Source organism: Chinchilla lanigera, unplaced genomic scaffold (assembly GCF_000276665.1).
Source record: "Chinchilla lanigera isolate Chin_1 unplaced genomic scaffold, ChiLan1.0 scaffold00017, whole genome shotgun sequence".
In the NCBI taxonomy this organism is placed as follows: domain Eukaryota; kingdom Metazoa; phylum Chordata; class Mammalia; order Rodentia; family Chinchillidae; genus Chinchilla; species Chinchilla lanigera.
Window position 1 is genome coordinate 1,108,253 of NW_004955418.1, and position 14,058 is coordinate 1,122,310.

At 50.6% G+C, this 14,058-nt stretch overlaps 2 protein-coding genes across 4 annotated transcripts in view; both read left to right on the forward strand.

Moving 5' to 3' along the window:
* Positions 1–552: 552 nt before the first annotated feature.
* Positions 553–8,086, forward strand: Ecscr (endothelial cell surface expressed chemotaxis and apoptosis regulator). 2 transcript variants are annotated; one of them, XM_013512910.1, is made up of 11 exons: positions 553–664; positions 840–1,012; positions 3,961–3,999; positions 4,282–4,332; positions 4,478–4,540; positions 4,927–5,058; positions 5,702–5,815; positions 6,503–6,601; positions 6,809–6,845; positions 7,463–7,577; positions 7,737–8,086. In XM_013512910.1, exons 2-11 carry the CDS (start codon positions 952–954, stop codon positions 7,743–7,745), a joined length of 720 nt encoding a protein of 239 aa, XP_013368364.1. In that variant the 5' UTR covers positions 553–664; positions 840–951; the 3' UTR covers positions 7,746–8,086. The 2 variants fall into 2 exon arrangements, with proteins under 2 accessions (XP_013368364.1, XP_005382128.2); XM_005382071.2 differs by having other exon boundaries at positions 556–664; positions 7,481–7,577.
* A 3,360-nt stretch (positions 8,087–11,446) lies between these two features.
* Positions 11,447–14,058, forward strand: part of Dnajc18 (DnaJ (Hsp40) homolog, subfamily C, member 18) — a 30,193-nt gene continuing 27,581 nt past the window's right edge. The window contains exon 1 of one of the 2 annotated variants that reach the window (XM_005382069.2): positions 11,447–11,511. In XM_005382069.2, coding sequence (XP_005382126.1) covers positions 11,496–11,511 — 16 coding nt within the window. In that variant the 5' untranslated portion in view covers positions 11,447–11,495. The other variant, XM_005382070.2, reaches the window with a different exon arrangement.

The window sequence follows — 14,058 nt, forward strand, 5'->3', positions numbered from 1 at the left end:
TATAGACTGGAAAAGAAATTCACAACCATGATACAATTAATATTAACGAGGAAGGCAGAGCCTATGTGCTTACATTTGTTTTTCTTTTGTTCCTTTTTTTTTTTTTAATACAGGTTCTTGCTGTGTAGCTGAGAGTGGCCTGGAACTTGTGACAATCCTCCTGCCTCAGCCTCCTGAGTGCCGGGATCACAGGTGTAGGCCACTGCACCCAGCTTGTGCTTACGTTTTTTGAGCTTACTTCAATAAATACACATGAGGATATAATATTTGGCAGGCATTGTGCTGGCTCTAGATATACTGGAAAAAGTAACAGTGCTGGCCTGCAGCCACAGGAGAGGCTATCATGGGATGTAGATAAATGCTCACTGGAGACTAAGGACAGGGTGTGCAGGAGCACAGGGAACACCTAACCCCAACAGAGTGAGGAGTCAGAGGAAGGATGCCTGGAATGTGGCCCTCTTGCTTTTCCCTTAGGATTAAGAGCAATGTTCAGTGTTCCCAAGGCCTCCCTAGAAGACGGGTGCCCCACCCGGATGGGAGCCCCGGGAGAGGAATGTGGAGAATTTCGAGTCCACAGAACGTGGGCAGCTGGTGGGCTGAGCTTCGGCTCAGTCCTGCGAAAGGAGGACCTGGTGTGGAACAGCAGCTCCAGGAAAAGCTCCAGGTGGTGCAGGAGGGCACCGAGGGGTCCTCAGCAGGGACAGGGGGTTGGAACCAGGCTGCCACATGGGTCTCCTGGAGGAGACCAGAGAGGCCCTGCTCAGCCTCACATCCTCCCCTGTGCTGAGCGCAGGGCCCCTGGAGCCAGTCCCAATCTGTTTCCTTCTATTCTTCGACAGGAAGCTCCAGGAGAGCCGGCCCCCACCCCACCCTGCCCCACATGCCTGCTCCTCTCCGAGATGGACAGAGCCTGCACTGAGCGGCTGCCCGCCGGCCACACAGCCAGCTGACATGGGCACCGGCAGGGCTGCGCGGCTGCGCTGGGCGATCCTGGGCTTGCTGATGCTCAGAGGTAAGAGGGTGCCTGCCACTGGCAGTCCACGGCCCCTAGCCTCCCTCCTCCAGGACACCCACTGCAGGGGCCCCTCCAGGGCTACCCGGGGGTGGGAAATCCCAGGGCCTTTCCTTGAAGGGGATGGCTGGATGGGCATTTCCAGGCAGGGCTGAACAGAGATATTTAAACCCATTGGTGGGAATTTTCCAGGGTGAACAAAGGCTGGGCCCCTGAAATGTGGGAAGCCACCGGCTGGGTGGGAGGCGCGTTGCAGGAGATGTGCAGGCTGGCCTGGGTGCCACGGTCACTCTACAGACTATTCCGCCCCAAACTGTCTGCATCTTGGGCCTTAGAGGTGGCCTTTTTTCTTCTTTTCTGTGAGGAATAACAAGTTGAGAATTCCAAACACTTTCAGCTCAAATTACAGGAGGGCCTCGGGTGAGACCCAAAGCACTACTGACTGACCCAGGGGAGTGAATACATTCTTGCCCACGCTGTGAGCCGAGCTAACTGCTCAGGAGGTGCCTTGGAAGCAGCAGCTCTCAAGGCTCAGCCAGCGCGGGGCCTCTCATTAGGGCGCAGTTGCTGGGAACCATGAGAAGCCCAGGACTCTCTGACTCACAGGGCAGCAACTTCCCTTTGGCCATTCCTCACACCCAGTGCTCCGTGACAGATTTATGACGCTGTGCTGAAAGCAGCAGAAAGAGTCCCGGAGGGCCCGGGTGGGGAGGGTGTCTTTGTGCTGAGGAGCCCTTTGAGCACGTTCGTGCCCCCAAGGGAACTGAACTGTTCGCACAGAGTCCAGGTAGACAGGGCATGTGGAGGATTCGAGGGAATCGGGAAGAACTAAAATGTCTGGCAGTGACTGAGCACTGTATTAAGAAATTTATCTGCATTTTGTTTCCCTCATAATTTGCAAAGTACTAATACTTGCTTCTTGTATGTGTGCTGAGATCACCCCAAAGCCTCGTCCCTCTACGCACATGTGCTCTGCCGCTAACCTACACCCCAGCCTCTTCCTGACATTCCAAAGAACAGAAAACTGAAGCCTAAGTTGGACACTGAGGGACTGAGCTAGGATTTAGGTCTAAATGGTCAGATTCTGAAATCTGTGATTTTAAACTAGGCATCACGTCTGCAATCTCAGCACTCTGGAAGGCTGAGGCAGGAGGATTGACAAAGTTCAAGCCCACCTGGGCCATTCAGCATCTTAGGGATTTTTCAGAACTCTGTTTCAGAATTAAGAATGGTATTCAGACTGGGGAGTGGAGTTCAGTGCGAAGAGCCTGGGTTCAGTCCCTGGTACCACAAAATTAATTAATCAATTAATTAATTAATTAAAATCCATGATTTTAACTATGCTGCTGAGGAAACAGGACAATGGAGGGTTAGCTGGGAAGGAAATGAAACAGGTCAGGGTTAGGAAGTGGAGACCAGGAAAATCAGAAATTCTTGTGGCCAGTGTTCTTGCTGGTCTGCATGCTCCGTGGTCCAGGGACCAAGCCTACTCCCTAAGTCCCTCCTCTACTCACAAAGGAGTCTTTACAGGTGACGAGTTGTGGAGGGGGAGTGGCAGGAGGCAAAGAGAAGGCAGGCAGCTGAGACTTGATGTTGTGACTTCGGAAATCCTCCCATGTTGCTAGATAGCTTTTTTCCCCCTAGGTAACTGCAGGAAGGCGGTACGCTGTGACTTCCCATCACTAACAGCACTTAGATACTTCTGGGCCGTGGTATCTAAGTAACTAAGAGTGTTCAGGATGTGACTTGGATGGAAGGGGATTCCCCAGGGCCATACCCAGAAAGAAAGGGCTCTGTCTGGCTGGGGGTTCCTACAAGTTTTAACTCTCCTCTGGACCCTCCACCCATAAGAAATGGAGTTCTGAGAGCTCTTACTCTGAAAAACATGGCCCAGGGCTTCGGCAAGCTTGGGTTTGCAAACAATACATTCTACACTATCCAGATGATAACCCCATGAAGCAAGGCAGTAGTTTAAGGAAAATAAACAGACTGCACAGGATGCCATAGGCTGGGATGGGCCCCTGGCACCCAGCCACCTCTGTCCACCCAGGCCTGGGCTCAGTGCTTCCCTGGCAATGAAAGGTCAAACCAAGTGGAAGGACGGGAACCCAGCTGGGCGGCTCCACTTCCCCACGCTGTTTTCATTTCACATTGTTCACAGGTTTCGAGAATGATTTCATTGTGGAAAGTGAGCAAACACAACCTGACCTTTCAGGTCCCACACACACCGTGGGTCGCACAGGCATGCACGCATCTGCATAGATGCGTGGAGACAGCCGTACACACACAGAGCTCCTAGTGAGGACTTCCAGCGGGCACCCTTGCTCACTCCCCTCTGGGTTTGGCCAGCAGTGATCATTTCCCCATCGCTTCTGCCTGTGAGAATAAACCAGCAGTTCCTTCTAGTGCTGCCTCGTCTCTTGTACACAGCTGGGAACTTGCCTCCAGTCCAAGCCCCTACCTCCTGCTGGGGAAGACAGAGATAACTTCATACAAACCTGAGCTGTATTCTATTCACCTCCCCATAGTCCCTTTCTCTCCCCTTCAGGCAGAGTCAGAATGATAATCTTCACAGGGGAAACGGAATGGCCGGGCAGTGGCATAGGATAAACATAAACCTAGAGACTTGGAGTCTTGGGTTCTTGCCCAGACATAGCAGGTCATTGGCGCTCTGCTTTGGACACGTCACTAAAAAACCTTCTCCTGACTGTTGGTGTGGTGCCCATAGAGGACCGAAGAGACTGGAAGGGACCTGGGCCTTGGAACCAGAGGTCATGGTGACAGTGGAACTGAGTCACAGTCTCAGAGGAAGCCGGCACCGTGACTTCCTTTAGCCCTCTACCGGGTGTGTCTGCCTTCCAATGTGGAGGGCTTGAACAGCCATAGGGCCTAGGTAGCTGGGCAGAAGACTTCCCATGCCAGGCTGTGTGTTTTGCGTTCTCTTGTAGGCCACAGCTCCCAGCGCATGCCAGCTCAGACTCCTCAGGGTAAGGTGGGACTCCAGGGCCTACTCCAACATTTGGGTGTAGGAATTTAGGGTGGCGTGAGAGGAGCCCTAGGCCCATGTAGTAGAGCTCAGGTGCCTGGGGCTGGGCTAGAGCTCTTAGGGGCTCAGCTAGGGGTTGTTTTCTGACACACCTGGAAAGAGGAGGGAGGTGAATGGTTGAGGGTCGAGGGGAGGTAGGGAGAAAAAACAGATAATATCAGATAAAGGAAGAGGAGGGGCATAGAGCAATGGTGGAGGACCACTCAGCCTTGATCTGTTTCAGGAACCCTCAGCAATCAAAATCTGGCCACAGAGCCGACTTCTCCCACCCCAGGTGAGTGTGTATGCTTGTCTGGGGCTGACACCCCAGCCTCACCCCAGCCAAGGGCTGGAGCCCAAGTGTTCTCAGGTGGACAAGGGAACGTGGTGTCACCAGGCCTGCCCCACCTTCAGTTCCCCATCTCTTTCTATTCTTGCAGGAAACAAGTCTTCCCCAGAGCCTGGCAGCCCTAAGCTTCTTCCGATCAGCACCAGCGCCCCAGGTACTCAGCTGGTGAGACTACAGATGCCACCCAGGAAGGCCCAGGGAGGAAGTGAACCACATGTTTTATAGGAGAATGTAGACTGTGGGGGAAGGGACAAGCCAATAAGGGAGTTACAAACCAGGATGAGGGCCCATGGGCAGGAGCAGGAGCTGAGGAAGCCAGCCGCTTCTGACTTGGGGACCAGGGCATCCCCCAGAGGGAGTGGCTTCTGGAGCCAAGCCCTGGTGGGAAGTAGAAGGTGGAGCGAATAGGTAAAGGCCAGAGGTGAACCAAGAATGGCCTCTTCCAGAATTGGAAACAGGAAAGGACTAGGGGCCAGTGAGCTCCCCTATGCATGTGTCTGCTGAGCCCCTGAGCAGGCCACTCGTGCTCCTCATCCACAGCGCCTGCCCAGAAGGCCTCGCCTGGCCCTCTGCTGTCAAGTAAGGCTGGAACGCCCAGGGTAAGCACTGAGGATGGGCACAACCTGTCCCTACTGGGCCAGACCCAGCTGCACAAGAGCACGCCAGAACTTGGTAAGTACCCAGGGCAGGTGGTAGGGGGTGCAGCACCCTGGGTTATGCCTGGGTGGGTTCCTTGTTCCCCTCCTCAGGAGGCCCAGGTGTTGGGGGCTTGAGGCCAAGGGCCACATCAGTGGCACTCTGGCTTGGGAGAAACAGAGGTTTGTGTAGAATAGGGACATGAAGTTGGGCCTGGTCACAGTGAAGGTAAACCAAGTCTGGATGAGGGGCTGAAAAAAGCATAAAAAGGAGGTTTGGGAAGAAAGGAAAGGTAGAGCAAGGAAGCCCTAACAGGAAGGGGTGGGGAGGCAGAAAATGTCCAAGAGGCCTAGCCTACCCTCAGGACAGGCTGGGGAGACAGGTCTGCCTTCTGTCTTGGCCACCGGTTTCAGGTGCAGGCAAAGGCACCCTACATAGCAGCGGAGCCAGCACAAGAACTTTCCCCTGTGTGTTCACACAAGAGGAGCCCTGTGGCATGTCTCACCCTTTCTTCTCTCAACTGTCCTGTGGCTTTTGGATTTTTCACACTTCCAGACTTATATCCTCCTGCCTCAGGCTCCCAAGTGCTGATATTACAAGCATGCACCACCACGCCTGGCTCCTCTTGTAGGCTGAGTCAGTCCCCTTTGCTGATGCTGTGAACCCCACCCTATTTCAGAATCATCTCAGAACGCCACTCCCAATGCAATCACCATGAGCCTGAGGACAAGGGGAGATGTGACCGTCCTGCCCAGCCCCACATCAGAAACGATACTCACTGTGGCTGCCTTTGGTGAGCGGGGAGGGGGAGGGGAGGAAACCCCACCTGTGGAATTCTTTTTCATACTGAGGATGGAACTCAGGGCCTCATCTGTGCTAGGCAGGAGCTGTGCTGCTGAGCTACAGCCCTGGCCCTCACTCTTGGAAATGACTTGGCTCTGGATCTGGGAACACAAGTCCAAATCTCATCCACTGCAGCCAGTTCTCCTCGACCCTGCTGGGTCCCTTTCTCTCCTTCTGTTTCTGTCTCTCTCTTTCTGTTCTCTCGTCCTCTCTCCCCATCTCTCTCCGGGTTAGTGCTGAGAACAGAACACGGAACCCAGAGCCTTGAACATGCTAGGCAAGGGCTCTACAACTGTGTTACATCCCAGCCCTTTTACATTTTAATTTTGAGACAGGGTCTGGCTAGAAGGCCCAGGCTAGGCTTGAACTTGAGATCCTCCTGGCCCGGCTCCAGCAGAGCTGGGAACACAGGCTTGTGGCACTGTCCACCCAGCCTCTGCACTCTTTTGGGAGGGTGGAGCTGGGCGAGGAGTCCACTCTGGTAGGAGCAGCACACTGAGAGCCATTTGTTCAGCAGAAGAGTGGAATTCACTTTGCTCCCAGTGAAGCCCTGAGCCAGGAAGCAGATTCTGAGGTCTTATTGCCTCCTGTTGTCTCCTCTCTACCTTCCCTTCATCCTATTTTTAACCCTATTCAGGTGTTATCAGTTTCATCGTCATCCTGGTGGTTGTGGTGCTTGTCCTGGTGGGTGTGGTCAGTCTAAGGTTTAAGTGTCGGAAGAACAAGGATTCCGAAGGTACCAGTCTTGATCCACAGTGCCTGCTCCCTTGCACTGGGGGCCCCAGAGTGAGAGGCCGAGGTTGATGCCAGCCTGGGAGAAGGGAGGGAATGGCACATAAGCCCCTGGATGACTGGGAAGGTCCCCTTGGGTGGGCTTGGAGGGGAAGGCTGGGCTTCTGAGTTACAGCCTGTGACTCTCATCTCTGTCCTTGGATTTTTACAGACCCCCAAAAACCAGGGAGTTTGGGGCTATCTGAAAGGTAAGACTGTCAGCGTTGAGGCCTTGGTGTGGTGGCACACGCCTGTAATCCCAACAATCCCAGCACTTGGGAGGCTGAGGCAGGAGGATCATTGTGAGTTCAAGACCAGCCTGGGCTACAAAGTGACCCCAAGGCCAGCCTGAACTGCATAGAGAGACCCTGTGTCAAAAAAGGCAAAAGAAAAAGAAAAAGAAAAAAAAAAGACTGTCAGAGCTCAAGGGAGGGAGCTTCTATCTGACCCATCCACCTACTTCAAGAAGAAAGCAAGCCAGGTGTAGTACATGCTTGTAACCCCAGCACTAAGGAGGCTGAGGCAGGAACTACATAATGAGGCCAGGCTGGCCTACATAGTAAGTTCAAGGGCAGCCTGAACTATATAGACCTTGCCAAATAAAAAGAAAAAAATTAAAGTATGAGCCTTAAGAGACATTATAACTGGCTCAAACACTAGTAAATAGTAAAACCAGGGCTTAAATCCATCTTTGGGGCTCAAAACACAGTCTTCACTAGGGTGGACCTCCCTAACACAGATTTCTGTGAAACAGAAGACTAAGGCTGAAGCCCCTCCCCAGTTCCCAGACTCCCACTGTCCTCCCTGTCCTCTGTCTGTAACCCAGACTCCCTTCCCAACCCAGCTGCTCCACGGCCAATGGAGAGAAACACAGCATCACCCTCATCTCCATGAAGAACATCAACATGAATAACAGCAAGGGCTGCTCCTCTGCGGAGAAGGTGCGGTTTTTCTGTTTCCTGCCTTCCCTTCCCAAATCACCTCCTCTCTCCTGCTTGGAGGGTCTGGTCCTTTAGCCTGAAAGGGGATCCTTTCAAAGACCCAGACTCTTCTGCCCTGTTTCCCTGCCCTTCCCCTAATAGTATCTATTCGTTTTGCAGGTTCTTTAAAAGTGACTTTGGTGTCCCTGCTGGTCCAAGGATGATGCAGCTGCTCTGTGACTGTGAGGAGGGAAAAATGAAATTGTTTGAGGCAACGAACCACACTTAAATTATTTTATTGTTTCATGTCTGCTCCCAGATCTAAAGGACCCTGGCATTCCTCCAGGTCTGGGAGCAAGCTTCTCAGGCGAGAGCCTCCCTCCCACCAGGACAGCCACTCCGAGTCAGGGCCGGCACTGCGCCTGCTCAGGCTCGCAGGAGAGGGAGTGCATGGAGCGAGAGTACGGCGCATGCTGAGTGGACTGAGCCTTTCTACTTGCATTAAAATTATTTTCTGGCCTGCAGCCTAATTTTTTTTAAGGTCTGTGTTCCTGTGCACCTCTCTTCCTTCCTTCCTTTCCTTCCTTCCTTTCCTTCCTTCCTTCCTTCCTTCCTTCCTTCCTTCCTTCTTTCCTTCCTTCCTTCCTTCCTTCCTTCCTTCCTTCCTCCCTCCTTCCCTTCCTTCCTTCCTCCCTCCCTCCCTCCCTCTTTCTTTTCAACAGGGTTTCTCTGTGTAACCCAGGCCAGGTTCAAACTTGCAATCCTCCTGCTTCAGGCTCCGAGTGCTGGGGTTCCAGGTGTGCGTCCCCACACCAGCTCGGTGGAAGGCACATTTCCTAACAGAGTTTGCCGGCAGCTTTGGGGGCTTCTTTCCAGGGCAGGCATGGGTGCATACTTCTGTCCCTGCACGGAGCTCCCTGAGAAACGAGGTGGTAGGGATGCTGTCAAGCCTGCTCTTGCTCTCCTGGAATAGTAAGTAGGCTTGTGGCAACTGACCAGCGACCTCAGCAGAAGAGAGAAACCTGGGGTTGCAAACACTGGCCAGTCACCACCAGTAACAAGGTTTTAATCTGCAGAGCAAGAACACGGGGAGCAAACTCCAGGGGAGAGAGCTGAAAAACAGACATCCTCGGCCTACCCCAGTGTATACAGGCACCACTGCGGTCCTGGCCTTGGCCTGGGCACTGGGAAGGTTTGGCTCAAGGATAGGCAACTGTAAATCAAAACCATCCCCTTAACCTGTGCCGCTGTTCTGTTGTGTCCCATAAGCAGAATAGAGGATGGCAGCTATGCTGCAAAGGCATTTAAAAAGGAGGAAAAGAAAGGGACTGCTTTCTTCGCAATAGGGACGTGTACCACATCTCCGGTGTGGTAATAAATCTTGGTTAAGAAGAATCAAGGGAAATTGTCTGCATGCGTCTGTAAGGAGTGTTTGGTTTATAATCACCTGGGAGTTGGCAGTTTAGAACACAGGGAGAACACAGTCACTCATTCTGGAGGAACAATGGGCTATTTTCTTCAGGCTTAAATTTCAAAAAGTGATATGAGAAAGATAGCCTGCAATGAAAAAGTTTCATTCTCCCTGTCTCATCAAAACTATTAATGTGGTGGGCTGGTGGTGCTCGCCTGTAATTCCAGCACTTGAGAGGCCATAGCAGAAGGACTGCCACAAGTTGAAGTCCAGCCTGGGCTATTTAGTGAGTTCAAAACCAGCCTGAACCACATAGAAAGACTCTGTCTCAAAACAAACCAAATCAACAATAAAACTGTTTTGTTTTGTTTTTTTTAAGACAGGGTCTTGCTAGGTGGTTCAGGCTGGCCTCAAACTTGCAAAGACCCTCCTACCTCAGTCTCCTGAGTGCTGGATTACAGGTGTGTGCCACCATGCCCAGCTAACAAAACTATTACATGAGACTGAAGAAACCTACCAGAAAAAAAGAAACCTGCCAGATCCCATGATTTTCTAAGGCAGGGTATTTAAATGGCTCACATGCGCAGCTTCTACGTGGCACTGTGTGCCTGGCACATGCCAGGTAATAAAATCTGGCTTGTGGGTGAAGGAAATGTGATCATGAATGAGGCTAGACTCTGTCACTAGCTTGATTTTGATGAAATATCTCCCTTTCCAGGACTATTGTCTTCCTTTTAAAGTGGGGCTGGGGCTGGGGGTGTAGCTCAGTGTACAGTGCCTGGGTGTAATCTGAAGTGTCAAAAAAAGAAATAAGAATAAATCAAGATGGCTGAACTACTTGGCCTTTGCTGTCTTCTCTTGTTCTTAGTCTACAGTTCTGTCAACCTCAGGTGTAACAAATAATGAACACAATCTATTTGATCCCACTGTGGGTGGGAGCTAAAGATAAGCCCAAGTAAACCTGGGCAAGTATTTGACATTCTCTGGACTTTTCTTCTTGTATTAACAGAGGAGAGCCAGGCACAGCGGTGCATACCTCTAATTCTAGCAGTTGGCAGGCCGAGGCAGGAGAATTGTTAGGAGTTTGAGTCCATCTTGGCTACATGCTGAGTTCAAATCCAGACTGAATTACATACCTAGACTGTCTCAAAACAAAAATAAGGCAGGGGATATAGATCAGTGGCACAAGCGCCTGCCTGGTAAGCGCAATGTCCTGAGTTTGATTCCTGGTACCAAACAAAACAAAACAAAAAAAATAAAAACAGGAGGGCTGGGGATATACCTCAGAGGCACAAGCACCTGCCTGACAAGTGCAAGGTCCTGAGTTCGATTCCCAGTACCAAAAAACAAAACAAAACAAAAATAAAAACAGGAGAATAGTCCAGGTGTATGCTTGTAGTCCTAGCACTCCAGAGGCTGAGGCAGGGGGATAGGTGTGAGTTCAAGGCCAGTTTGGGGCTACAAAGTGAATTGAAGGCCAGCCTGAACTGCATAGTGAAACCCTGTCTCAAAAAGACAAAAACAAACAAAAGAACAAAAAAAATACCACCAACAAAAACAACAAACCCAGAGAAAATGATCTCTACCTGGCCTTGTCTATCTCACAAGCCACAGGGTAAAAGGAAACAATAAATGTGGAGATACTGGGGAAGTAAAAGCACTAGTTAGTAATTGTAGCAGATAACCTACCTCATGGACCCTCAGGTCCTACTTCCAAGCCCAGGCACTCGTCCCCAGCTGAGGGAAGTGTTGGCTACTAAGTTCATGGCTGGCACTGACTGGTGAGGGGGAGGGTGGAGATGAAGCCTGGACACTTTGCCTCAATTTCTCCCCCTACCCACTTCTACTTTCCTGACACCTCACAGTTGTTCCCAGGAGCACTCAGCAATAAAACATCAGTATGCAAATGTCAGCCTCTTCAAGTCCTGTTTCCTGAAGTACCCAATCTATGTAGCAAAAGTACAATATTTTTTAAAAAGTAATTTGTAACTGGATATGCTGGTGTTTGCCTATAATCCCAACACTCTGAAAGGTTGAGGCAAGAGCTAAATTGGTCAATTTAGTTAGACCCTACCTCTAAAAAATAAAATAGGCACTAGTGGTATAGCTCAATGAGAAGGCCCTGGGTTCAGTCCCCAGTACCAGACACACACAAAAGTAATTAATATATATTTGATTTGAACCACACTGCAACCTAGACATGGTAGCACAAGCCTGCAATCCTAGCAATTGGGAGGCTGAAGCAGGAGAATTGCCTTGAGGTTGAGGTCTGCCTGGGATACATAGTAAGACCTTGTCTCAAAAAAAAATAGATTAATTAATTGATCAGTTAATTTTTTAAAAACCACACTGCAAAAGGCACATGACTTATTAGCCAGTTCTAGTACAAAAATCCATCATCGGGATAGAACCCTCCAGGTGACATAACAATGTCTAAAAATCCCAAATTCTGTTTGAATTATTATTCTGATTGCCGAGGGCACTTAGTTCGGCTGCTTGGCAGCATCCTGGAATAAACAGATCAAGACATGGGTTTCACTCTAGGTAACTTGTTGAGGTCTCCATTACGAGGCCACAACTCTCTTCCTGACTCTGGGTGGCATCCGGCAAACAGGAGCCATCAGTCATCAGGTATTTCTACGTAGGGGTGAGGGCTGAGCTGGTACCAACACCTTCAAGGCCGCAAGTCTCTTACTCTGCTGCGGACTGTACAGGATCACATGAGTCACTGTTGCCAAGTGACTTTATCCTCTGGGAAGGACTTGAGGATAAATTCACTTAATGCCGAATTCTATTCTCGAGCAATCTATGCTAGAGGGCCTCCATGTAGGATCCTACTATTTATGCAAGTAGAAGACTCTGCGTGGGATAGGAAATTCAGTGCAGCCTTCTGCTCTTGCAGCTTCTCTGAGATCACATCTCTTCCTTGATGTCTAGACCACAGGATGGTGACCATTTACAAGATGACTTCCTTCTTTTTACACAAGACTACATGGCCCTAAAGCAGGAATGAGGGGCGGGCTTGGGGGAGGGAGGGTGCGTGGGCTGGAGGAGGGGTGCAGCATCGTCTCGTTTCTTCTCTCATTTTACAGAAGGGCACCCAACACACTAGCTGAGACACACAGGCCCCACAGGCAGGAGGACCACTTTCTCTGCATCTTTGTTCTAGGCCTCAGTCATATAGGGCACACCCCAAACCTCAGAATCACCAGGAAAAATTCACTGCAGTTCAATAAATATTTTTGAAAGGCCTGGAGGCTCAAGACAGGAGAATCACAAGTCTGACCCCCCACTTGGGCATCTTACCAACCAACTGAGAAAGACCATGTCTCCAAGAAAATAATACAAAGAGCTGGGGCTGTGGCTCAGTGAGAAAGCCCCGGGTTCAACCCTCACACTGGTGGAAAAACTAATGGAGAAAACTGACAGGAACCTGGCCACAAGCACCCAGGCCTCACACAGGCACGATTTCCCAAAGCCAGGCTGCTGCTGCTACCCTCCGTGTGAAGGCTGGAAGCCCCAAGGCTCTCTTTACCAGGCTCCTTTCTGTCCAGGCTTCTTTCTCGGCACCTGCCTCCTTGCCTTGAGAACTAACTGCCTGGGCAACCCCAAGTTCTCTGCCCTGATTTCCCCGCAAGCCCCTCCTCCACCTCTGCCATCTCCACCCAGTACCCTTTGGGCCCAGAGCCTCACCCTTTTACACAACACAGTCTTTTTCAGTGGGGATTATTTTGCTCATCGGTTGGTGAGTACAAGCAACACCTGGCACAGAAGTGAGTTCAGTGTGGGGGGTTGGAGTTCTACATTAATCCAAGTGCTACATTCAGAGAACAAATCATCCAGAAGTGTTAGTGGAGGTGTAAATGAGCTGAAGGGTACATTTGCATGGCAGTATCTGAGAAGGCTGCAGTGCTGAACCTTTTTTTACTATTCTAGGAGTAAATGAGTCAAGTCTAAGAGAAGGGTGGGCTGAGGTTTCACAGGATGAAGAGAAAACCTGCTTTTCAACAGATCCCCAATTCCCAAATCCTATCCCATGCTGCTGCACCTGGACTCTGCTCCTGAGCAGTTCCGTACTTCACGGTGCCTCTTCTCCATCCAGCACCTCATTCCCAGTCAGGTAACCCTGACTTCGTGGTACTCACCCATCTCTGTTTGCCCTGTGCTCTGGACGTCGAGGTACATATCACCGCACCGGGCTGTTTTCTAGAGCAAGCTTTGTCCCCAAACCAGAGAAAGTTCCTTCGTATGTACAACAGCCTGGTGGATGTTCCTGACCCTTGGCCACAGAGCACTGGTGGTTCCTTAGGATGCAGCCTTCTGGAAGCGCACTGCTGCCGGGGATACACAGGCTGGGCACAGGGCCAGGGTTCCAGAGCTGGACCTCGCACTCATGCTCTGGTTTGGGGACTCCCTTGCTTCTCAAGTTTAAGAGGATAACAATCCATCTAGTAGTGATGGACGATCCTTCTCGTACCAGTTCACGTATGTCTCCTCTGCGCTTTTTGAAAGACAGGGAGGGTCATCAGACTTAGCATCTGGATTTAGGGTCAGGGAGCAGGGAAAAGCAGCTTTCTAGCCCTTGTTAGCGGCATTATATTTGTACTATTTGTAGTAATGATTACCAGATATAATGGCATGGGGAACCTGTTAGACATATCCAGTACTATTGACATACCCACTACTAATCTGTAATGCCAAACCATGAAAAATGGTTACAGTTATGGCATAAGCCACTAGTGGTTAACTAGCTTGATAGTTTTCAAATATGTGTTTCTCCCCTCTTTCATTGACTATAAAATATGAAACAGAACTGCTTTGATAGCAGAAAGGTAAGGTGACAGAGACTTCCCTCCTGGGCCTTCCTGCTTCTTCACATTCCTATGAGATCCCAGAGACATCCTCACATGGAGCATCAAGGATTCTTCAATCTGTTTTTAGTTTTTTGCAGTGCTGGGGATTGAGCCCAGGGCCTTGCATATGTTAGGCAAGCGCTCTACCTCCAGGTTATATCCCAGCCCAAAGATTCTTTAATATAAAATCTACCAATCTAATCTAACCTTCTCAGCCAGGCATGGTGCCACACACTTG

Excerpts from the sequence above, each read along its gene's own strand:
- Ecscr (XM_013512910.1), top strand. The coding sequence starts at position 952 with ATGGGCACCGGCAGGGCTGCGCGGCTGCGCTGGGCGATCCTGGGCTTG. Across the intron at positions 4,000-4,281 it reads GCCAGCTCAGACTCCTCAGG|GAACCCTCAGCAATCAAAAT; the intron begins GTAAGGTGGGAC and ends GATCTGTTTCAG. Across the intron at positions 6,602-6,808 it reads GAAGAACAAGGATTCCGAAG|ACCCCCAAAAACCAGGGAGT; the intron begins GTACCAGTCTTG and ends GGATTTTTACAG.